The sequence below is a fragment of the Loxodonta africana genome, chromosome 7, assembly GCF_030014295.1.
Source record: "Loxodonta africana isolate mLoxAfr1 chromosome 7, mLoxAfr1.hap2, whole genome shotgun sequence".
NCBI lineage: Eukaryota > Metazoa > Chordata > Mammalia > Proboscidea > Elephantidae > Loxodonta > Loxodonta africana.
In genome coordinates, this window is record NC_087348.1 from 94,687,349 (window position 1) to 94,713,811 (window position 26,463).

At 38.5% G+C, this 26,463-nt stretch overlaps 1 protein-coding gene and 1 non-coding gene across 2 annotated transcripts in view; both read right to left on the reverse strand.

Moving 5' to 3' along the window:
* The window catches only part of LOC100655207 (glycerophosphodiester phosphodiesterase domain-containing protein 4), a 73,691-nt gene extending 69,297 nt beyond the window's left edge, over window positions 1-4,394 (reverse strand). The window contains exons 1-3 of the mRNA XM_064289517.1: window positions 4,391-4,394; window positions 3,908-3,981; window positions 1,239-1,298 (exon numbers count right to left, since the gene is read on the reverse strand). Coding sequence (XP_064145587.1) covers window positions 1,239-1,298; window positions 3,908-3,981; window positions 4,391-4,394 — 138 coding nt within the window. The remainder of the gene's footprint in view (window positions 1-1,238; window positions 1,299-3,907; window positions 3,982-4,390) is intronic.
* A 14,144-nt stretch (window positions 4,395-18,538) lies between these two features.
* Window positions 18,539-18,645, reverse strand: LOC111747682 (U6 spliceosomal RNA). Its single transcript, XR_002783656.1, has one exon. It is a non-coding gene; the product is annotated as a U6 spliceosomal RNA (small nuclear RNA).
* Between the last annotated feature and the right edge of the window lie 7,818 nt (window positions 18,646-26,463).

Consider the following 26,463-nt stretch of genomic DNA (forward strand, 5'->3'; position numbering starts at 1 on the left):
ACCTGGGGATCTTGTTAAACTGTAGATTCTGATTCAGTACATCTGGGGTGAAAATGCAAATTTTCAGCAGGGATTTGAACTGGAATGAGCCAGTTCAAAGCCCTGGATAAATTGTTAGTGACTAATTGATTGTAAAAAAAAAAATTTTTTTTTTAATTGATTGTAGTGTCCCAACTCTAAGATAGTGATCTCACTAAGATCTATTCACTTCTCAGTCTACATTCTTTCCCTAGAAGATCTCATGACTTCAATTTTCACTTGTACTGACAACTCCTGAATTTGTACGTCCAGTTCAAACTTCTCATTTGAGTAAGAGAAGATTTAAGGGGACCACTCAGAGAGTTTGACGTGTTCCTGGATTTGGGGAAATATAAGGAATGGTATCAGCCACTCTCGGAAAAGTCTATAAAAAGCAAAAGGCTGGGACTGGAGCTGCTCCTGCCTGTGGCAGAACAAAAGGAGGTTTATTTTGGAAATGAGCTGCATGTCTACAAATAGTGGACAAAGTTACCGGTTTTCTGCGAACCAGATAGGGACCCTTTGAGAGAAACCATGCTGGCATCACCTTAAATGGATCCCACAAAAGGGAGGGTTAAAAGGACCTTACAGAGAAATTCTAGGATGAAGGGCAGGCATTTACTCCATCAGGAGAGTTGAAGACAAGGTTTTCAGCAGAAGGGGATACACAGAAGCAACCCATGAGGAAAAGAGCTAGGAACTGTGCATTTGTCTGGTCCAGACAGAATAACTGAGATGACCAGAGGGAAGAGGACCCTATGCCCTCTTCACCAGTATAGGCTTCCAGGCCTGAGTTAGGCCCAAATAGGGGAGGGAAGAAATTTTAAGATTAATAAAATTGAAGTTTGGGTTATTACAATGAACTGAAACTTTCAATAACTGAGATAAGAATGTTCTTGTGACTAAAAGGGATTGAAAACTAATGGACCTTTCCTAAGATCCTTGCCTAAGATTTTTTCTGGGTGGGAAAAACAAGGCCACAGAGTGGGTTTAACAGGGAGTGGTGAGAAAGAATAAAGTTTGAATTCGTCTTGGGTTCAACTCCTTCAATAAGCCAGTTACATCTAGTAGAAATTATTTCAGTTAAAATAGTGTAAGTAAATCTCTTCTCTCTAGAGGAAACAACAAAAGACTGACTGACTCTGTACCTAACCCTGAGTGCCAGAGAGGCACAGTCAGTCCTGGTTTTAAGGACTCCTATGAGGATTCAGATGTCCTACCTTATGGCACCAGTGCAGGTATAGTTTGTTCCCTTCCCAAACCAACAAAAATCCAAGTACCTGCAAAAGAGAAAAGAGGAGGTAATTTTGAAATCACCAAGTTGTTGCTCAAACCACTGTTCTGTAGCTCAAAATTCCACAGTCTGGCACTATAGTCACTTCTTGCTATACCTGCACTTCTTAGCCTCTGGGACTTCGCCATGTTCCTCTACCTGGAAAGCTCTCTCTCCCCATTCCACTTACCCTTCAAAGCCAGGTCAAATGTTACCTCCTATTTGTAACTTTTAGAAGCTTCCCCAGGAAGAATTAATTATTATCTCCTCTGGGATTTTATAACAATCACCCCAGTAATACCCTTTGTGAGTTCCTGCCAATACTTTTCCCCTGGGTTGGACTTGATTCCTGGCATTACTCAAACCAATTTGCCAGAGGACCCAGGTCAGGGGCTAGCCCTTCCAATGGTCTTTTAAAAGCTATTTTGGGGGGAAATGGTATGTAACATTACCACCACAGCTACCACCGTGAACACTGGTACGTACTCAATAAATCTTACTTAGACTTGGCGTACATCTATCTAGTTACCAAGCCAGTGCAGAGATGAAAACTGAAAATTGGAGTATTCCTCAGATGCCTTGTATATTAATGATAATTTGAATGTGTAAGGCCCTTTATCTTTTTATCAAAATATCATCTATATGGGAAACCCTGGTGGCATCGTGGTTAAGTGCTACAGCTGCTAACCAAAGGGTCAGCAGTTCAAATCTGCCAGGCGCTCCTTGGAAACTCTATGGGGCAGCTCTACTCTGTCCTATAGGGTCGCTATGAGTTGGAATCGACTCGGCAGCACTGGGTTTGGTTTGGTTTGGTTTTTTGGATCATATATATGATTTCACTTGTTCTTTATCAAATCCTATGGAACATCTTTTTTTTATATATTATAATACTCATTTGAAAGAAGGAAACAGAGGCTCAAAAGAGTTACATAACTTGACCAAGGTTACAAAAGAACTTAAAGATAGAGCAAGAAACAGAGCCAGGTCTCCCTCCACGTTTACTGTTGTTGCCATTGCAGATATTCAAAAAGAGGTAGGGTGGTAGCGTACAGTAGAAAGCTTGTTAAAATATATTAGTTCACTGGGCACTAGCACGCATGTCCACCTGAGAAGCTAACTTTACCATTTCATGTTTATTGTCTATGAAAATTGTGTAATTCAGTGGCCAGGGTTTGGCTCAGAGCACGTCCTTCACAGGCATTTTCCCTATTAAAAAAAAAAAGCTTCTAATTGGTCTCTCTGCTTGCAAGCTCCAACTACAACTTTTAGAACGATTTTCCTAAAATAAAAATCTGATTTATTTCAAATGTCTTAGTCTTGCTTTTCAGGTCTTCCAAAATCTGTTACAAGCCTACTTTTCAGTCCTGTTCCCCATTATTCTTCATTATGTCCTACACACTAACAGAACTGACCTTTCTCTCTTTTCTAGACTTATTCCGTAGTTTTCTGTCTCACTGCCTTTGTCATGATGTTCCTTCAGCCTGGAATATTCTTCACAATTCCAACATTTGTAGTCCACATCCAACATTCCCTTAAGGATTTTATTCTAGTACCACCTTCTTCAAGAAGTCTTACTTAATAGCCATGGCTGGAAGCTAACCTCTTCCTTCTCAGAAACCCTGCAGAGCTTTATTTAGGCTCTCCAATAACAATTATAATGCTCCACCTTGTGTTAATTATTTTTGTCCATAGCTGAGCCCTACTAGATCTAACTCTTTGGGTGAAGGTGGTTGTTTCACTTTATCTCTCATACCTATTTCCATGAAATATTGTGCATGAAACAGACACTACATATATTTTGTTGATCTCTGTATTCTCAGCACTTAGCACAATGTTCTACTCATAGTAATACTCTACGTTTTGTTGAAAGAAAAAAAATTAATACAAATGGCAGCTGATTTGGAGGTTAGGTCCTTCTGTGTCAAACAGGAAATCAGTAGGGGCAGAGAACAGTAGATTCAGAGAGAGATGTCTGCCTTCTGTACATGTGAATATTCAAAAATTCCAATTGCCTAAAGTTATCCTCCCATATGCTTCCCATTTCCACAGCCTTTTCTCTTCCCTGGCTTGAAATTCTCACACTACACTATACTGCTATGTCAGGCAAAAAGACAGGGTCACCATTGCCAAAAGACTTTTGCTCTAATCTACTTTTCATTTGGGCTAGGTGATTAGCATTTGCACATTAGAAGAGATTTAACAATCTAGCTAATTCAATTTTTAAGGCCCAGAAAGACTGATTCCCAGGGGATGCAATATAAAATGAAATAGCTGAGTGTGTAAAGGTATTACTGATGGGAATCTGCAAGTGCCTAAAATTACAATACTGTGTGAACCATAGGACAGGCTATGAAACAGGGAACAGAAAGAGGATATTCTGCCACCCTTTAAAAGGGTCAAATTGGTAAGGCACATTCTCTAATAGCACAAGCCTTTTTTCCCCCTCTACCTCTTGTTTCAAAACTCAAGTAGCTGATATGAAACCAAGCTCTGCTAAAAAAAGGGAGTTTGTAGGTTTTGGGGGCTCTGTAACCAAGTGGGTACCATATCAGGGACAGGAGCACCTCAAGAGTCCACTCATGGAGTCAGTCAGGGAAAATGGGAAGCATTACTCACCAACAGCAATGAAGTGTAGGCAGTCAGGATCCCAAAAAGAGACAACAAAACAATGGACCAGTAGAACCAGATTCCTGTAGTTAAGTAAGTGGCCCTGCAAAAATGTGTTTCAATCCTTAATACACAGCTGAACGCAGTGGAGTTTCTGCCAAGGATGGGACAACACAGGACTGAATGAGGCATAGGAGAACCAGAGAGATAAGAAGATAAGAGGTCTGGGAACAGATTTATGAAGATCTTTGGGGCTATTTAGTTGAAGACTTTGAACACTGTCCTGCAGGCAATTGGGTACTTTAGTGGGGTCTGTATAAATGGTAAGATTATATTTAAAAAGAGTTACTTAGAGTATATATTCAAAAATCATACCCTCTTTAATAAAATAATATAATACAGACATTCTAGAATGTGAAAAAAGGAAAACGTCTTCCCATAATATCACTCCCTTAACAAAATTAATACTTTCCATCTTGGCAGTTTCCTTACCCATGTGCATGTATATTTTTTACAGAATTGTAACCACAGTCAACATATTAATTGCTCTGTTCTGTGTGAGAGATTTTGGCTCTTTAATAACAGTCCTAAATATTTCTGTTCTTGAAGTACTTTATGAGAGGGAAATTACTAATGATCTGCTAAGAGAAATAATGTCATACTTAGTCTAGGTACGTATCCCAAAGAATTTAAACTTTTCATTTCAAGATAGTAGAGTGATAATATGTTGAAATTTTCTCATCTCCATACAAAACCTGGAGAAATTATATTTTAAAATATATAAGCTATAGATCAATGAACAAACAACCACATAAAAATAAGAAAGAACCCAGGAGGTCAGGGTCCCCAGACCTTCTGTTAGCCTAAGACAGGAACCATTCTCAAATCGAGCTCTTCAGACAGGGATTGGACTGGACTATGGGATAGAAAATGACACTGGTGAAGAATGAGCTTCTTGGATCAAGTAGGCACATCAGACTATGTTGGCATCTCCTGTCTGAAGGGGAGATGAGAGGGTAGAGGGCGTCAGAAGCTGGCCGAATGGACACGAAAAGAGAGAGTGGAGGGAAGGAGTATGCTGTCTCATTAAGGGGAGGGCAATTTTTTTTTTTTTTAGCAAGGTGTTTACAAATTTTTGTATGAGAGTTCAACTTGATTTGTAAACTTTCACTTAAAACACAATAAAAATTTTAAAAAACCCAAAAAACAAGGAAGAATATTCTCTTTGGCCAGAAACTACAAGATACACCCAGAAGAAGAAAAGAGGAAAGTAGCCACCCTAGTAAGAACCTCCCCAGATTCATACCACACAATGTCTAGCATTCAAGCAAAAACAATCAGGCACACTAGGACAAGACCATATTAGTGAAAGTCAAAAGAAACAATGTACAACAGAAAAAGACCCTTAACTAGATAATGGAGTTATCAGATGTGGACTTCTAAACGATTATCCTTAATAAGCTATACTGGGACAAAACTGTGAATTTCATGTGAGAACTATTAATAAGAGGGTAAGTTAAAAATTCTAGAAAGAAAGATACAGCAATAAAAATTAAGAAATCAATAGGTAAATTTGATAGTAGGTAAGGCAGAGCTACAAAGAATTTTTTAAATGAAGAATTGATCAGCAGAAGCTATCAAAATGAAACAAAGATAAAAAATGAAAAATGCAGGTGAAAGGGTAAGAGATTATGGGGTAAAGACAAAAGGTCTAATATACACAAAATTGGACCCTCCTAAGTACAGGAGATAGAGAATGGGGTAGAAATGATAGTTGAAGAGCTAATGACTAAGAACTTTTCCAACATGATTAAAAACATTGTATCAGTCCGGGATCACTCAGAGAAGCAGAACAACTCTAAGTGTTATAAAAAAAAAAACTATGAGTTTATGTAGGAATCAGACGACATATTATGGGAGCTGCTAGAGAAGGCTGTTACATCTGCTCTGATGTTTGGCCCACAGTTGCTAGAGGTCAGAAAGGCCAGCAGTTAGGAAGCAAAGCTGAACATAAAGTGTGAGAGAGCAAGGGAAAACTGAAATTCACAAGAATGCATGGGAACTCATGAGAACAAAAGGAATGCGGGTATGTCTATCACTACCTTCTTCTGATATGGGTGATGCAAGTGACCTGCAGAAGTTGACACCCTTCACTGAGCTGCATGCTTATCTGGCTCTGGACTTGGAGAAGTTGAAGATCTGGCAGAAGCAGGGAGAGTTGCAGGCCTAAGTGCTGGCCCATGTCAACTCAGTAAGCTACCAGATACTGACATTGCATGCAGGCTGTCATAGTGTTCAGGGCCATCACTGACCTTCATAGTGTAAGATAATGACTGCTGCCTCACTTCTCCCTTCCAAATTTCATTGCAATTTTTCTTAGGATCTCTATTAATCCAGTCCTATACTGGAAAGGGAATTCTGGGAAATAACAGTATCATTTTAACTAAGTTGACCCAATTAGTACATCACCACAGTTCACCCATTATCAACCTGGCATTCATAGACACCTCTTTTAATCATCCTTAACTTCTAACACAATGCGATTATCCCTCATACAACCAAAAACACACTAACCCTCCCCAAAATGGATACTATTGGGTGACTCTTATTTGTCTTAATTAAGTATTGATATATAAAGCCAACTATTGTTAACACGTCTGTGTTCAATGGGAGGGGAATTGGAAAGGAGGGAAATATATATATATATATATACACATATATATATATGTACACAGACACACATGCACAGAACTCTGGCTCCCATGGCCTTTGCCCTCTATCACAAGTAGTCATATAAGGTAAAAAAGACTGTGCAGATGTAATTAATGTTACTAATCAGCTGACCTTAAAATAGGGACATTAACCTGGATGACCTGGATAAACTCAGTGTAATCAAGTGAGCTCTTTAAAACAGAAAAGGAAGTCAGAGAGATGTATTAAAAGGGAAAGTCAGAGAAATCTGAATGCTCAACACCAAAGAAGGCAAGAAAAGAGAAAAAAATAAATATAGAAGTGATGGGATAATAGTATTAGGAAGATCATAGATGTAAGCTGAAATACAGTAGTAATTATATTAGTACAGAAATATCTTTTATTTGTAACAAAATATAAATATTGCCAGACTGGGTTTTTAAAAATCCAGCCGTATAGTATCTATGAAAGAAACTTCTAAAACATAAAATACAGAAAGGTTAAAAAGAAAACAGAAAATGAACAATTGAAATTTGAAATTAAAAACACAACACCATTTACACTACCACCAAAAAATTACTTAGGCATAAATATATACAAGATCTATACAAGGAAAACAAAATCCTGATGAAAGGAATCAAAAAAGATTTTAATAAATGGAGAGATATTCCGTGTTAATGAAGAGGTAGACTTAATAGTATAAAGATGTCAATTATTCCCAACACGATTTCTACATTCAAAACAATCTCAGACAAAATCCCAGGAAGTTATTTTGCAGATATCAACAAACTGATCCTCAAGTTTACATGAAAAGGCAAAAGACCAAGAATAGCCAGCACAATACTGAAGAAGAACAAAGTCAGAGGACTGACACTACTAACTTCATGACTTACTATAAAGCTACAGTAATCAAGACAGTGTATACTGATGAAAGAATAGACACATAGATCAACTGAACATAATAGAGAGCCCAGAAATAGACCCACACAGCTACAGTCATCTGATCTTTAACAAAGGGGCAAAGATAATTCAATGGAGAAAATAAGTCTTTTCAATAAATGGTGCTGGAACAAATGGACATCCACATGTATAAAAATGAATCTGGTGCAAAATGCTGGTAGAAGAAGGGAAAGACAAGCACAGAATGGGAGAGAATATTTGCAAAACATGTAGCTGATAAATAACTTGTATCCAAGATATATAAAGAACCCATAAAACTCAAAAACCAAAAACAAACAACCCAATTACAAAATGGGCAGAATATGTGAACAAACATCTCACCAAAGAAGATACACAGATGGCAAATAAACATATGAAAAGATGGTCAACATCATATTTCATCAGAGAATTGCAAATTAAAGCACTACACACACCACTTAAAAAAAAAAAAAAAGCTAAAATACAGAACACTGACAACCCCAAATGCTACTGAGGATGTGGAGTAACAAGAACTCTCACTCACTACTACTGGGAATGAAAAATGGTAGAACCACTTTGGAAGACAATCTGGAAGCTTCTTACAAAGCTTAATACAGTCTCACCATACGATCCTGCGATAGTGCTCTTAGATGGTTACCCAAACAAGGCGAAAACTTTTATCCACACAAAAAGTTGCACACGAATGTTTACAGCAGCTTTATTTATAATTGCCAAAAATTGGAAGCAACCACAACGTCCTGGAATAGGTGAGTGGATAAACAAACTGTGGTGTACCCATGCAATGCAATATTACTCAGCAGTAAAGAGACATCAGCTGTCAAGCTACAAAAAGGCATGGAGGAACCCTAAGTGCATATTGTTAAGCAAAAGAAGCCAGTCCTGAAAAAGCTACATACTGTATGATTCCAGCTACATAACACTGTGGAAAAGGAAAAACTAGAGAGACAGTAAAAATGATCAATGGTTGCTAGGTATTGGGGTCAGGGCATTCAACAGATAAAGCACAGGGCATTTTAAGGGCTGCGAAACTATTCTGCATGATATTTTAAAGGTGAATACATGAAATTATGCATTTTTCAAAACCCATAGAACTGTACAACACAAAGAGCGGGTGCTAATGTAAACTATGGACTTCAGTTAATAATAATGTACCAATGTTGGTTCATCAAGTGTAACAATTACACCACACTAAAGCAAAATGGTAACAATAGGGGAAACTGAACAGGGAGGAGGGGGATGCATGAGAATTCTTCATATTTTCTGCACAATTTTTCTGTCAACCTAAAACTCGAGAAAATAAAGTGTATTAAAATAGAAGATGAAAAAAGGAAAAGGATGAAAAAGATGAATCAGGCAAAGTTGGTATATGTATACTAACATCATACAAAAAGTACCTTACCTTATAAGACAGTACCCAGCACTGGGGAAGCCAGCACAATTTGTACAAGGCAAGCTCATGGAAGCTCCATAGACATATCAGAACTTCCTGAGGGATCGAATTCCTGGGCTGAGGAGTGTGGGGACCATGGTTTCTGGGAACATCTAGCTCAACTGGCATAACATAGTTTATAAAGAAAATGTTCTACATTCTACTCTGACAAAACTGAACATACACTCATGGGAAAAAAACAAAACAAAACAAAACCAAGTAGTCTAGGAATTTAAGGGAGACTCCTTAACCTGATAAAGATTATATACAAAATAATCTCCAGCAAACATACTTAATGGCAAAATGTTGCAGATTTTTCCTTTGAGATCAAGAACAAGAAAAGGCTGATCACTATCATCACTTCTACATAAAATTGAATTGGAAGGTCTAACCAGCTCAGTTGGCAAGAAAGAGATATAAAATATAAGGACTCAAAAAGAAGACACAATAGTTATTACTTACAGATGATATGACCGTAAGTAAAAATTCAAAAGTGGCCTACAAATAAATTATATGAATAAGAAAAAAAGCAAAATTGCTGATAATAAAATCAATATATAAAAATCAATTGTATTCTTAAATATCAGTTAAAAAAATAGTTACAATAGCATAAAATATCAAGTACCTAGGAAAAAATCTAACAAAATATATGTAAGATCTCTAAAGGGAAAAATCAAAACATTTATTAAGAAATATTTTAAAGGACTCAACTCAAGGAAGAGGCAGTATCCAATTCAAGGACTAGCAAAGTCAATATTGTAAAGGTGTCATTTCTTCCCAAATTAATTTACAACAAAGCCAATCAAAATTCCAACATACTTTTTATGGACCATGAAAGATAGATTCTAAAATTTGTATGGAAGAAAAGGGATGAAAGATCATGAAGACATCTTAGAGAAGAACACTGTGTGAGGACCTGCTCTACCAGATACAAAGACTGGTAACTAGACAGTGTGGAATTGGTGCAGAGATAGACCAATGGGCCAATGGAACGTAACACACTGCCCAAATACAAATCCACACCTGTATGTGCACTTGATACACGACAGGTTTGGCACTGCCCAGCAGCAGGGAAAGGACATAGTTCTTAATAAATGATGCTGGGACAATTGAGAAAAAAAATAGTTCCTTATGTCACAGTATAACAAAAATTATTTTCAAGTTGATTAAAGGTTTAAATGTAAAGGGCAAAACTATATAACTTTTAGAAGACGATATTAGTAGAGTAAAAGTAGTCCCTGATTTACAGCAGGGTTTCCTTTCGAAATATCAAACAGCAAAGAAAATGAAAGAAATCACGTGGACATACAAAGTTTGGATGAATCTAGCAAACAATGCTAAGTGAAACAAAAAGCAATAACTACAGTAAGGTATTAGTGATAAAAATTGCAAAAACAAGCAAAATTAGGTTACATATTAAGAGATATATTCACACATGATAAAACTATAAAGAAATTTTTAGCTAGGATAGTGGTTACCTCTAGATGAAGGAGGGGGTTGTGATCTGGACTGGATACAGGTGGACTGCTGAAACTGGCAATATTCTATCTCTTGAGGTAGTAGGTGGTTATACTGGTGTTTATTTTGTAATTATTTTTAAAACTATATTTTTTTATAATCTATGCAATTTTATATACTTTATAATAAACATACTTTACTTTTCAACAAGTAAATAAGTTAAACCATATGATCTTCCCAATCCCAAAACCCAGTGCTGTCGAGTCAATTCCCACTCATACCGACCCCATAGGATGAAGTAGAACTGCCCTATAGAGTTTGATTTTCCCAATAGATGCCCCCAAAACATAGATAAAACTTCACAAACTCATCTGATAAATTTTTTTTTAGAAAATCAGGAATCGCAAAACATTTTCTTAACATGAAAATATGTACCTTAAACTATCAGCAAACAATATACAATTAATCTGGGTTGTCTGTCAAAGAGGGGCAAGGAATAGAAGTTGGGGCTTTGAAGAAAATCAGGGATTATCCCTACTCTAAAGACACAGAGAGTTACTTTCCATCAGGATTGAAAAAAGGGAGCTGTTCAAGATTGCACTACTACTCAGACTTGTGCCCAACTTCCACGTTGTACCCTGGAGGCACACGACCATGAGTGGGGGACTGCTGCATGGGAACTTATGGAGGCTGACTATTAAGCATCTGTCTTGGGAGCAATGGTGAGGATTCCGGAGCCAATCTTATGCTTAATACAAAAGACTGTTGTGAAAGTCATCTTGGTAACATACCTGAAAGACCAATTCCAAAAAGTGGTCAGGAACCAGTACCTGACTAAGGCATTGTATAACGAAAGTAATAACGGCCAAGGTGGTCAGTGTAAACTGATGATCAGACGTTCCCCTCACAACCACCATACTATTTTGGCTGTACTGCAGTAAACCTCCAGACTTTGATACAACACCAGGGGATGCAGAGGGAGCTCGGTAAGTTTAAATACACCTTCTCACTTATTGACTATCTCGTTATCTGACATTTTCAAGTTACAATAGTAGTAAAAAATCTACTAACCAAAAATTTTGTGCATTAACAACGTTTGTCTGGCAGTAATGAATGCTGAGATGCAAGGTGAGACTAACACTGGCCTTGATGGTTAAGGTTGTGTCAACCTAGCTAGGCCATGATTCTCAGTGGTTTGGCAGTTCTATTATGATGTAATTTGGCAGTTACATAACAACGTGATTTGGGAGTTATGTAAATGTGATTTGGCAGTTATGTAATGATGCAGTCATCCTCCATTTTGTTATCGGATGTGGTCATCCTCCATTTTCACAGAACACTGATTTTTCATAAAGACCTGGTCTTGGGAACCTAACCAGATTGATAAGTAAGGAGAGGGTGTATTAGACTATGCACAAACCTTGACATCTATGGATCTCTGAGCCACATTTTTAAAAGTCTGTAAATATAAAAAATGAAACATTTCTTGTATTTCAAGCACTGCAGAATAATTCATAAGAAGTCCATAAATAAATACTGCAAATAAACTGATGAGAAAACTTACTGAAGGCCCCAAAAGATAAACGGACAAGGGAAAACTAAAGAGAAGATAAATTAAATAAACTAATGTTGAAAATCAATGATTCAAATTAAAACAAGTTAAAAAAAAAATTCCATCTAGCAAATTAACAAAACTTATTCAAAATTAGAATATCTAATGCTGGCAATGGTAGGTTAAAACACAAACTTTCATATACACCTTTTGAGAAAGTACTTTGGTGATAGGTATAATGAATTTTTAAGACTGTTCTTCTTGCCTCAATAACTCCACTTGTATAATCTATCCTAAGAACATTAGTCAGAATACAAAGATTTATCTGTACTGTTATTTTACAAAACAAGAAAACTAGAAACAATCATAATGCCTAACACTAAAAAATGGGTAAGTATGCTATATCATCTTCATGTGATGAAATCTCTTGAAACTAAATGACATTCAGAGTTTTAGTAATTTGTTAAAATGTCTGTAATTATTTTAAGTGAAAATAGAAAAAATATATATACACATATGAGCATAATAATGCAAAAATAAGCATAGAAAAAAAGGGCTAGGAAATATACCAACAAGTGATACTTTAGAATGAGACTCAGGAAATTTTATATTTTCTAATTTCTTCTTCACATTTAACAAATCATGTTAAAATAACATATTTTACTTCTATAAAGAGAAAAATAAAATGTATCCCATTGGGAAAAAAATGCCTCATATCCCAACATACCCCTCCTCCCCCAAAATACCAAATAATCGGTAATATTTTACAGCAAAGTTGGAAGGCATTGGGTCAGAAAAACTGGAAGGGTTGGGAGCAGACCAGGAGTAGAAGTTTAGCCATGAAAGGGTGCTGAGAAGGGACAGCTATCTCTATGTTCAGAGTCTTCCTAGGATAACTCCTAAGGACAGGAGGAGGCAGGGGTTGTAGGTGCTGCACTGACAGCAGGGTTCAGAGACAGAGATCATGAAGACCAACTGCTGTAGATGTCAGTAACCCAGACAAAAAGCCTGAGGAGTAAGACACCAGGGAGTCATTATCTGAGTAGCAGGACTGGGGACACTGGAAACAAAGACAAAGCTTCCCACTGAGCTAGATGACAGATTTCGTCTAAGTACGATACTGAGCACAGCTGGAAGTGGTGTATAGTAGGTTACGGTGCTAAGCATCCTTACTCCCACCCACAGTCACGCCTCTTACCCATCATCTGTGCAATGTCCAGTTTTGTCCACCCTGCCCTCTTATGCCACCACATCTTTGCAACCTGGTGTATAATCCAGATGGCTATCAGACCAAAGAGCCCTTACATAAATGAAAATGCAAAAAGTGAAACTCACCAGTCAAAACCAAAGTATTCATTTGAGGTTTCCACCCACACGAACAGTAAAATCATAGAGAAGCCAAATGAAATAATCATAAATGGGAAGAATAACTGCTCTCTCTGGGAAGAAAAAGAAAGGAAGCTAATTTAGCTCCATTCACCCATGCAATTTCATAACAAGCAATTTCTGTATCTACTTGTTAAGGTTAATACCACTGCCAGTACTTTCCATCACCTCCCCAGGCTGGACTGGCCACTCTCTTATTCTCACCCTCCCTCCAACAAGAATCTTGTCTGTGCCTATTTACAGCATTTATTACACTGAACTGTACTTACATGTTTATGTTTCTATCTGCTGCTACACTGTTTCTTCTTTGGGAAAAAAGGTAACTTCTCTTACATATCTCTGTATTGCCAATATCTGGCATAGTTCCTTGAATGCAGCTGGCTCTCTATAATCACCTGTTGAAATTATCTACCTCTCTACCTACCAAATGTTTGTTTGGTGATTCATTCATTGAGGTATTCATTCATCAGTTTATTTAGTCATTTATCTGTCTACTGGTGGGGGGAAGAGAGATGTCAGGATTAAGGAATAATTTTTTTTTTTTGTAGTAGCTATTTTGTGCCATTACAATGCTAAGGACCTCACAAGCTACTTTTATTTTATTCAGTTTATTTCTCATAACAGCTATATGAGTTAAGTATTGTTAATCTCATTTTGCACAAAAAAGAGCTAAGGCTCAGTGAGATAAAGCAGCTGGATAAACATCACACAGCCAAGAAATGTCAGGGCCCGAACTAGAACCCAGATTAGTGAGCCTAAAGCCAGGATGGAAGACAAGTTCAAACTGGGTCTTGAAGGTACCCACCCTACCACTGAAAAACAAAGCACCCATGCTACAACTTGGCCAAATCCTTCCAGGAAGGATAAGGCTTAGGTTGCTATTTGAGTTAAGAGTGCTAACAGCCTCGTATTCTCTGTATCACATGAATAAGAAAATTTGACCTCTTTGGGGCACTGTTTATAATTTGTTAAAAATGGATGGACTAATCCTGGTCCTGTCTAAAGTACAATTATGGGGTTATTGTGAGGGTAACCAGAGCTAGTCAGTAGTGAAGTTATAAATTTTTTCTACATCTTAATTTTGTTGTTGTTGAGAACATACATAGAAAAACACACACCAATTCCAGTTTCCACATATACAATTTAGTGACACTGATTACACTCCCGGAGTTGTACAACCATTCTTACCATCATTTTCTAAGTTGTTCCTCTCTCATTAACATAAGCGCATTACCCTCTAAGGTTCCTATCTAAACTTTTGAGTTGCTGTTATCACTTTGAACCTATATACTTCTTAAAAGAGCATAATTCTCAAGACAGACATTCTTTACTAGTTAAGCTCAACTACTGTTCTTTTTGAGGTGACTTCAGGGGATACTTTTGGTTTAAGCTTTAGAGATATCCCAGGGAAATATATTCAGGGGCTCATCCACCCTCCATGGCTCCAGAAAGTCTAGAGTCCATGAGAATTTGAAATTCTGTTCTGTGTTTTCCCCCTTTTGATCAGGATTCTCCTATGGAATCTTTGATGAAAATATTCAGTAGTGAGAGCTGAGCACCATCAGTTCTTCTGGCCTCAGGGCAAAAGAAGGCAGTTGTTCATGGAGGCAATTAGCAACACATTCCATATCCTCCTCTTATGCCTGATACTCCTTCCTGTGTTGCTCCAGGTGAAGAGAGACCAATTGTTGTGCCTTGGATGGCCACTTGCAAGCTTTTAAGACCCCACGGACTACTCAACAAACTAAGAGGTAGAACAGAAGCACTAAACTCGGTATTAGGCCTATTAATTGGGATGTCCCAAGAAACCATGACTCTAAACCTCCAAATCAAAGAACCAAATGCCATGCAGTGTTTGGTTGTATATAAGCAGCCTCAGTAGCTACTTTTACAGGTGTACAACTTTTTGACAGCCATCATCATAACCAGCTGTGCAACCCTACCCTTAATCAATGTGATTTTTCCATCATTGTGTACCCCCCCTTTCTCCCTCCCTCCCAACCCTGGTAAACACTAGTAAACTTTAGTCTCTATACACTTGTCTTTTCTTGTCTTTTTAAATAAGTGAAATCATACAATATTTGTTCTTTTATAATTGGCTTATTTTGCTCAACCTAATTCTTTTTTTTAATGTCTTCAAGCTCCATCCATTCTGTATCATGTATCAAGACTTCATTTCACCTACTGGCTGAGTAGTAGTATTCCACTGTATGTATACATCACATTTTGTTTATCCGTTCATCTGATGATGGGCATTTAGGTTGTTTCCACCTTCTGGCTATTATGACTAATGCTGCAATGAATACTGGTGTACAAGTATCTTTCTGAGTCTCTGCTTTCAAGTCTTTTGGGTATATACCTAGAAGTGGAATTGCTGGGTCATATAGTAGTTCTGGAAACCCTGGTGGCGTAGTGGTTAAGTGCTATGGCTGCTAATCAAAGGGTCAGCAGTTCGAATCCACCAGGCGCTCCTTGGAACTCCACGGAGCAGTTCTACTCTGTCCTATAGGGTCACTGAGTCAGAATCTCAACTTGACAGCACTGGACAATGGATAGTAGTTCTATTTTTAGTTTTGTGAGGAATCCCCACACTGTTTTCCACAAGAGCTGTACCATTTTGCATTCCCACCAGCAATGGGTAAGTGTTCCAACTTCCCCACATCCTCGCCAACATTTGTTCTTTTTCTTTTTTTAAATCTTAGCTATCCTAGTGGGAGTCAAGTAATATCTCACTGTGGTTTTGACTTGCATCTCTCTGATGGCTGATGATGCTGAGCGTCTTTTCATGTGTTTGGTAGTCATTTGAATGTCCTCTTTGGTGAAATGTCTATTCAAGTCCTTTAGCCATTTTATGATTGGGTTGTCTTTTTGGTGTTAAGTTGTTGAATCTTTATATATGTATTGGTTATTAGATTCTTGTTGGACTTATGGTTTTCAAAGATATTCTCCAGCCAGAGCTTGTCTGTTCACTTTTTTGGTAAAATCTTTTGATAAGTAAACATTTTTAATTTTCATAAGGTCTCATTTGTCTTTTGCTGTTTGTGCTTTTGTTATTACATTAGATAATCCATTGTTGAAAGCTATACCTGACAGTGTAACCAGTAGTTGTTCTTCTAAGAATTTTAGGGTTTTAGTTTACACATTTAGGTCTTTAATCTACTTTGAATTTGTTTTTTGTATGGCGTGAGGTATAGATCGTTTCATTATTCTGCATGTGGAAATTCAATTTTATCAACATCATTTATTGAAGAGACTCCTCCTTCCCCATCGAATGGACTTAGCACCCTTATCAAATATCTGTTGACCATAGATGTGTGGGTTTATTTCTGGACTCCCAATTCTACTTCATTGGTCTACATGACTATGGGTTATACCAGTATTAGGGTGTTTTGATTATGGCTGTACAGAATATTTTAAAATCAGGAAGTGTGAGTCCTCCTACTTTGTTCTTCTCTCTCAACATCATTTTAGCTATTCAGGACCTCTTGCCATTCCATACAAAGTTAAGGATTGGTTCTTCTATTTCTGCAGAGAAAGGTGTTGAAATTTCGATCAAGATTCTGTTCAATCTATAGACTGCTTTGGATAGTATTGACATCTCAACAATATTAAGTCTTTCAATCCATGAACATGGAACATTTTTCCATTTATTTAAGTATTCTTTAATCTCTTTCAGCAGTGTTCTACACATTGTGTAAGTCCGTCATGCCCCTGGTTAGATTTGTTCCTAGGTATTTTATTCTCTTAGGTGCTATTGTAAATGGAATTGTTCCCCTAAATTCCCTTTCAGATTTCTTATTGCTCATATACAGAAACCCAACTGATTTTTTAATTGTGCATTAAGTGAAAGTTTACAGCTTAAGGTAATTTCTCATATAAAAGTTTATACACATACTACTTTGTGACATTAGTTGCAATCCCTACAATGTGACAGCACTCTCTCCCTTAACACCTGGGGTTCCCTGTGTCCATTCAACCAATTCCTGTCCCTTCCTGCCTTTTCATGTTGCCTCTGGACAGGAGCCACCGGTTTGGTCTCATGTATCTGACTGAACTAAGAAGTACACTCCTTATGTGTATTATTTTTTGTTTTATAATCCTGTCTAATCTTTCTCTGAAGAGTGGGGTCCAGGAATTGTTTCAGTTCTGCGTTAACAGAGCATCTGAGGGCCATAGTTTCAGGGGTTCCTCCAGTCTCTGCTGGACCACTAAGTTTGTTCTTTTTATGTGAATTTGAGTCCCCCTTTATACTTTTTTCACACTGCGTCGAGGACTCTCTGTTGTGTTCCCTGTCAGGGTAGTCACTGGTGGTACCCAGACACCATCTAGTTCTTCTGGTTTCAGGCTAGAGGAATCTCTGGTTTATGTGGCCCTTTAGTCTCCTGGGCTAATATTTTTTCGTGTCTTTGTTTTTCTTCATTTGCTCCAAGTAGGATGGGACCAACTGATGTATCTTAGATGGCCACTCCCAAGCTTTTAAAACCCCGGATGCCACTCACCAAAGTGGGATGCAGAACATTCTCTTAATAAATTTTGTTATGCCAATTGACCTAGGTGTCCCCCAAACCTATGGTCTCCAGGCCCCAGCACCAGCTACTCTGTCCCTGAAAGTGTCTGGATGTGTCCAGGAAACTTTTTCACTTTTGTTTTGGTCCAATTGTGCTGACTTCGTGTTGTGTGTTGTCCTTCCCTTCACCGAAGTTGACCCTTTTCTACTAATTAGTAAATTTCCCTCTCCCCACCTTCATGGCCATCAAAGAATGTTTTTTCTGTTTAAACCTTTCCTTGAGTTCTTACAATAGTGGTCTCATACAATATTTGTCCTTTTGTGACTAATTTTACTTAGCATCCTGCCCTCCAGATTCATCCACATTCTAAGATGTTTTGCGGATTCATCATTGTTCTTTATCGTTGTGCAGAATTCCACTGTGTGTACGTACCATAATTTATCCATTCATCTGAAGATGGGCACCTAGGTTGTTTCCATCTTTTTGCTACTGTGAACAATGCTGCAATGAACATACATGTGCATATGTCCATTCATGTGATGGCTCTTATTTCTCTAGGATATATTCCTAGGAGTGGGATTGCTGGATCATACGGTATTTCTATTTCTAGCTTTTTTTTTTTTAATTTTTATTGTGCTTTAAGTGAAAGTTTACAAATCAAGTCAGTCTCTCATACAAAAAATATGGAACGCTTCACAAATTTGTGTGTCATACTTGCGCAGGGGCCACGCTAATCTTCTCTGTATCCTTCCAATTTTAGTATATGTGCTGCCAAAGCGAGAACTATTTCTAGCTTTATAAGGAATCACCAGATCCTTTTCCATAGTGGTTGTACCGTTTTACATTCCCACCAGCATCAGTGTTCCAATCTCTCCACAACCTCTCCAACAATTATTATTTTATTTTTTTTGGATTAGTGCCAGCCTTGTTGAGGTGAGATGGTATCTCGTTGTTTTGATTTACATTTCTCTAGTGACTAATAATCACGAGCATTTCCTCATGTGTCTGTTAGCTTCCTGAATGTCTTCTTTGGTAAACTGTCTGTTCATACCCTTTGCCCATTTTTTAATTGGATTATTGGTCTTTTTGTTGAGATGTTACAGTATTTTGTAGATTTTAGAGATTAGATCCTTACTAGATATGTTAGTCAATTCCCCCCGCCCCCCTTTTTAGGAGCTCACAGTTATCTAGTTTCTCTTTGGGTGTTTGCCCATTGTTATGATTTATATACTACTTATATTAGGGCTCCCAGAGTTGTCCTTTTTTCTTTCTTCCATGATATTTATCGTTACAGGTTTTATTTTTAGGTCTTTGATCCATTTTGAGTTAGTTTTTGTTTGTGGTGTGAGATATGGGTCCTGTTTCATTTTTCTTGAATAATCTTTTTGATTTCTTCAACTGCTTTATCAGTGTATTCCTTGGCTTTTTCTGTAGATTGCCTTATTTCATTTCTGAGGTCATCCCTGATGTCTTGAAGCATTCTGTATATTAGTTTTTTATATTCTGTGTCTGGCAATTCCAGGATTGTATCTTCATTTGGGAAAGATTTTGATTCTTTAATTTGGGGAGTTTGTAGAAGCAATCATGGTCTGCTTCTTTATGTGGTTTGATATCGACTGCTGTCTCTGAGCCATCTATAAGATACTGTAATGATTTATTTTATATTTGCTCACTGAGTCTTGTCTTGTTTTGTTTTCTTTCAGTATACCCAGATGGGCTACTAGATTGTGCTGTCTTGATTGTTGTAGCCTTTGAATCACTTATGTCCTATTACCAGCTGGTTTGGGCTGTTACCAGATATATAAACCTAAGAGTCCATTCACTATTCTTGAATAGAATCAGCTTAGGTGTTCTAATTTTGGGTCACCAAGTGTGTGGTGTACACTGTCACCTATTAACTTAGAGGAGTAGTGGTGATAGTTGTGTGCATCAGATTCTAGTAGTAGCAGGGGGTCACACTCCAGGGGGGCAGGATGCTGACAGCCTTCCCCCACATGCCAGTGAGGTAGGTATGTCTCTATTCCTAAAGCACTTTGGTGGGTGGCCTCTGCAGCTGTACCTTAGGCACCCGATGCATGTACCTCTAAAGACTGGTAGGCGTCAGTATCCTCAGACCCCTTTGGCAGGTGGCTAGGTGGTTTGGGTGGAGCTTCAGCCCTCAGTTCCCCGTTGTGGATCAGTGAGGGCTCTGTTTAACAGGTAGAGATATCAGACCTGGAAAACTTGTCTTTCCAGTGATCAGCTAAAAGAATTACATTCAGATCTCTTATCAGAATTGCCTTTGTATTATAATAGCCACCTTGTTCCCTGTAGGGATGAAAGCCAAAGACTGTGGATCTCATATGCTTGGCCTGGAGCTGGTTCTGTATTTTTATTCCAGTTTAGGGAAGTCAGGGGAGGATTCTTCTTCCCTGGGTTTTTAGTAGCTGCTTCTCTCAGGCCTTTTTTTTTTCTCTCTCTCAGGCCAGGAGAATGGGTTAGGAAAAGAAAAAAAAAAAAAAAACCCACTGAGCACTTCACTCCTTGGCCCAGGAAATTCCAATGTTAATGAAGCCGCCTGGGGCAGGGAGGGGAGGGATCAGATAGGAGAGAGTAGCACCCAGCAATATAGACAAAGTTACTTATCTTGCTTGGTGATGACTATTTTATCTGAGATTCCTGAGGGGCATGTAGCCTGTGTGCACTGGCTGGGTTGAGATTGCCCCCGAGGGTCAGGTTTCAGAAGCCGTAGTCAGCTCCTCCGTTCCCAGTCCAAAGCCCAGCGCCAAGGTTCCCCGGCTGGGATGCCACATTCCAGGCTCCAAAACCAGTCGTTGCCTCCAGGTGACTTCTCCTCCTGTCAGTCGTGTATTGCGCTGCCTGCCTGCACTGGCTGGGCTTCCCCCGAGATCACTTCAGGGGGCTAGGGCTGCGTCCCCTGCTTGTGCTGTCTCAAGAAGCCATGTTCAGCTCCCCTGCGCCCAGTCCAAAGCCCGGCGCCAAGGTTTTCTGACTGGGACGCTGGCTCCCAGCTCTGAAAACAGTCGCTGCTTCTCTCATTATCCGCGTCAGTGTGCAGCCTGCTTGCGCTGGCTGAGTCTCTACCAAGGTTACCCCAGGGGGCTAGGGGTTAGGGCTGTGTGCTGTGCCTGCCCCGCCTCAGAAGGCCACAATTAGCCCCGCCACTTGGCACCAGGGAACCGCGAGAGCTCAAGGCTGTGGAGCAGGATGCCAGTTCCAGAGGCGGTCGCTGCTTCAGGGTGCAGCTTTTCACTCCCGTCACTCAGGTCAACTCTTTAGATCTGTGTTTGATGGTCAGAGTTTGTAGATTGTCATGTATGTGATCGATTCACTTGTTTTTCCGAGTCTTTGTTGCAAGAGGGATCGCAGTAGCTTCTACCTAGTCAGCCATCTTGGCCCCGCCTCCCGTTTCATTTTTTTTTTGTAGATGAATATCCAGTTATGCCAGCACCACTTGTTAGAGACTCTGTTTTCCCCATTTAACGGACTTTGGGCCTTTGTCCAACATCAGGTGACCACAGGTGGATGGACTTATATCTGGGTTCTCAATTCTGTTACACTGGTCTATGTATGTGTTGTTGTACCAGTACCAGGCTGTTTTGACTGCCATGGCAGTATAATAGGTTCTAAAATCTGGTAGTGTGAGGCCACTTTGTTGTTGTTATTCAGTAATGCTTTACTTATCTGGGGCCTCTTACCTTTCCATATGAAGTTGGTGATTTCTTCCTCCATCTTGTTGAAAAATGCCATTGAAATCTGGATCAAGACTGCAATGTATCTGTAGATTACTTGGGGTAGAACTGACATTTTCACAATGTTGTGTCTTCTTATCCAAGGGCATTGTATGTTTTTCCACTTATGTCAGTCTTTTGGCTTCTTACAGTGTTTTGTAGTTTTCTTTGTATACATCTTTTATGTCTCTGGTTAGACTTATTCCTAAATATGTTATCTTCTTGAGAGCTATTGTAAATGGTATTGATTTGGTGATTTCCTTTCAGTTTGTCAACTGATTTTTCTTTGTTGACCTTGTACTCTACAACTTTGCTGAATACTTTTATTAGCTCTGGAAGTTTTCTGGTGGATTCTCTGGGGTTTTCTATATATAGGATCACATCATCCATGAACAGAAATGATTTTACTTCTTCTTTTCCAAACTGGATACCTTTTGTTTCTTTTTCTTTTCTTATTGCTCTGCCTAGGACTTCTAACACAATATTGAATAGAAGCGGTGAGGGCAGGCATCCTTGTCTTGTTCCTGATTTCAAGGAGAAAGCTCTCAGTCTTTCTACATTAAATACTGGTTGTTGGCATTTCATATATGCCCTAAATCACATTGAGGAATTTCCATTCTATTCCAATTTTCTTGAGAGTTTTCATCAAGAAACAGTATTCGATTTTATCAAATGCTTTTTCTGCATCCATAGAGATGATCACGTGGTTCTTTTCCTTTGTTTTATTAATGTGATGTACTATGTTCATTGATTTTCTAATGTTGGGCCATCCATGGATTCCTGGAATAAATCTCATTTGGTCATGGTGTATGACTGTTTTTATATGCTGTTGGATTCTGTGTGCTAGTATTTTATTGACAATTTTTGCATCTATATACATAGAGATATTGGCCTGCAGTTTTCTTTTCTTGTGGTGTCTTTGTCTGGTTTTGGTAGTAGTGTTATGTTTGCTTCACAGAATGAATAAGGGAGTATTTCTCCCTTCTCTATCTTTTGGAAGAGTTTAAACAGTATTGGTGTCAATTCTTCTCTAAATATTTGGTAGAACTTCCCAGGGAAGCCATCTGGTCCAGGATTTTGTTTGCTGTTGGAAGGTTTTTGATCACTGATTCAATCTCTTCCATTGTTATAGTTCTGTTGAGAATTTCTATTTCCCCTAGAGTCAGTTTGGGTATGTGGTATGCTTCTTAAGAGTTTGTCCATTTCATCTAGGCTATCTAATTTGTTGCCATAAGTTGTTCATAATATTTTACCATATGAAGTCATAATTTGAATTCAGGCAGTCTTTCTCTAGAACACAAGATCTTAACTCTTATGCTATATTCCTTTCCTTGAGCAGGAAGGGACCTTGAGAATCATCTAGTTTAATTTCCTTGTTGTAAAGAGGCTTAGAGATGTCACATAACAAGCCCAAGGTCAGAGTTGGAATTAGGACTCATATGTACATATATCTGGTCCAGGGATTTTTACATTATACCACACTGCCTCAAATGTCACCTTTCTCATGATGTCTCCCTTTATTTTTCCCTCTATGTCTTTCTTTATAGCTTTCATGTGACTACCGCATTCCTAATTAATAAATATTGGTTAAATCTATCCACACTCTCCATCTTTACCATTAACTCTACCCAGGGCACCATCATCTCTTATCTGGAATAGTGCTATCGCCTTGTCTTTATCTTCTTTCTGGTCTCCCTGCATTACTTTTGTCCTTTCCAATCTACCCTCCACAAAATAAAATACTCTTTCCAAAACATAGCTTGTACTACATCACCAGCTTAAAACAGTCAAGGACTCTTTATTCCCTACATGGTAAAGGTCAAATTCTTTAAACTACACAACATCTGACCCATCTTCCTCTCTAGCTTCGTGTTTCATCACGTCTCCATTCACATCCTTTGTTCCACCTAAATTAAGCCTTAAAACAATCTCCAAACTCATCATGTCCTTTGGTTTCACTCTGTATCTTCAAATACCCTTTCTTTGCCTATCCTATTCTTAAGCACCCTTTGCCTTCTAAAAAAGTTATCTTTGGCACCTCCCTTGGTGTGTGCACACACACACATAAACACACACACATATAAACATACACATATGTACACACATATACACTACAGCACTTATCTTACTACACTAACATTATGAGTGTGTCTTTTCCCCCGGTGGACTATGGTTTCCTTCAGAGCAAGGACCATGCCTGAGGTACTCCCGTTATCCCCTGTGACCAGCATAGAAGCCAAATATCTAGGCAGGAATGATATAAGGGATAGGAGAACAGGCTTCCCTACTCTGGGGAAGCCTCCAATTTCCTATCTCTTTTCCTGTGTTCCCCACCTCAGGCATAAGAAATTAGTGCTCCAATTGCACAGATTCTTGGATCCTAGCTAGATCAAGTAGGTGAAGATATATGTATACACCCCTCCTCTTCTCACCTCAGTATACTTATATTTGGTCTCTTACACCATATAGCCCACCAGAAGGTCCCAACACATGGCTTAGAGAAAGAGGCCCTCAACAAGTCTAGGTCACATGCCACCACTCAGCCTTACTAGAACTCTTCTTTAGGGAATAGCAGGCACTACCCACCCACCCATTGCTGTCGAGTCAATTCCAACTCATAGTGACCCTATAGGACAGAGTAAAAATGTTGCACAGGGTTTCCTAGGCTGTAATCTTTACAGGAGCAGATTGCCACATCTTTTTGCCATGGAGCAGCTGATGGGTTCAAATCGCGAACCTTTCAGTTAGCAGCCAAGTGCCTAGCCACTGCACCACCAGGACTCCTCAGTGAACACTAGTCAGACCAGTAAAAAAGGGAGTGCCTTATTTCTAACCTGCTATGTTTTTCTTATGAGCATAACTCCCCTGGGAAACTCACAGTGATGACAGAATTGAAGATTCAGGTATTCCTAGCCAAAAATATCTACTTGCACATAAACCTCACTTTTTCTGCAAGTTTCACTGAATAATAAATGCAAAAGTGCATGAATGAACGAATGGCATAAAAGAGATAGTAAGGAAAGGGAAAAGTTGAGAAGAAAAGTGAAAGGAAAAAAAGAAAGCAAGTACATGTTTCAATAAGGTTTTCTTTGGATCCAGAATTGGGATAGTCTTTTGAGGGAAGAACTAGAGCCCTAGCATCCCCAGTCCTGCAGACTCTAATAAGCCCTCTTGGTGCCAGAAGCCATCCCAAGTTCCCCACATCTGAGAAAGTGTTGTCGAGCTTCTTCCCATATCTCTGTACCAAACTGCAGCAACAGGATCCTAATTTATATTTTTCCCAGTCTTTCAGCTTCCACTGACAGCTGTAGCAACCAGTAATGAAAGTAACATAGCAATGGTGGTTGATGAAATGTGCGATCCATGTGTGTGACATTTTCTGGCTTCTCATCTTCTCACTCCTGGGCTCAATCGTGTTCTTAAGCATGATTCACTCTTTTGCTGGAAGGATAAAAAAAACCATCAGGATACAGTGTAACTCCCTTAAATAAACTCACCGTATTCCACCATTCAACAGAATTCTATGGAAAGATATGGATTAAAAAAAGTTTATAATCAGGGATAATGCACTAGATTGGGGGCAGAACAATACAGCTTTATCCTATCTTTCCCACTAACTTGTTGAGTGTTTATGACAGCACTCTAGGTTTAGGTTTCTCTCCATTCTAGGTTTAGGTTTCTTACCTCTAAAATGGGATCATAACCAACAGCATTCTTTAACAAGATGGAAAAACTAATCACTAACTTTATACGGAAAGGAAATAGGCCTCAAATAAGCAAAGCATTACAGAAGAAAAAGAACAAAGTAGAAGGCCACACTCATACTACCTGATCTCAGAACCTACTATACAGCCACAGTAGTCAAAACAGCCTGGTACTGGTACAAGAGCAGATGCATAGACCAATGGAACAGAATGGAGAACCCAGAGGTAAATCCATTCACCTACAGTTAGCTGATTTTTGACAAAGGACCAGAGTCCATTAAAGGAGGAAAAGGAAGTCTTTAACAAATGGTGCTGGCAAAAGTGGATGTCCATCCATTAAAAAAATGAAACAGGACCCATACCTCACACCACACATAAAAACTAACTCAAAATGAACCAAAGACCTAAATATAAAACCTAAAACTATAAAGATTATGGAAGAAAAAATAGTGACAATGCTAGGGGCCCTAATACACGGCATACATACAATATAAACCCTAACTAAAAATGTACAAACACCAGAAAATAAACTAGATAACTGGGAGCTCTGAAAAATTAAACATTTATCCTCAACAAAAGATTTCACCAAAAGAGTAAAAACAGACCGGGAAAAAAATTTTGGCAATGACATATCTGACAACACTGTACTCTCCAAAATCTATAGAATATTTTAACACCTCAACAACAAAAACACAAATAATTCAATTTAAACATGGGAAATGGATATAAACAGACACTTCACCAAAAAAGAAATTCAGGCAGCTAACAAACACATGAGGAAATGCTCCGGATCATTAGCCATTAGAGAAATGCAAATAAAAATTACGATGAGATACCATCTCACCCCGACATTACTGGCACTAGTTTTAAAAAAAAAAAAAAGTAATGAATGTTGGAGAGGTTGCAGGGAGACTGGAACTCCTATGCATTGCTGGTAGGAATGTAAAATGGTACAACCACGATGGAAAATGACACGGTGCTTCCTTTCAAAGCTAGAAATAGAGATACCATGTGATCCAGCAATCCCACTCCTTGAAATATATCCTAGAGAAGTAAAAGGTGTCACACAAATATACATATGCACACCATGTTCACTGCAGCATTATTCACAATAGCAAAAAGACAGAAACAACCTAAGTGCCCATCAACAGATGAATCGTTAAATAA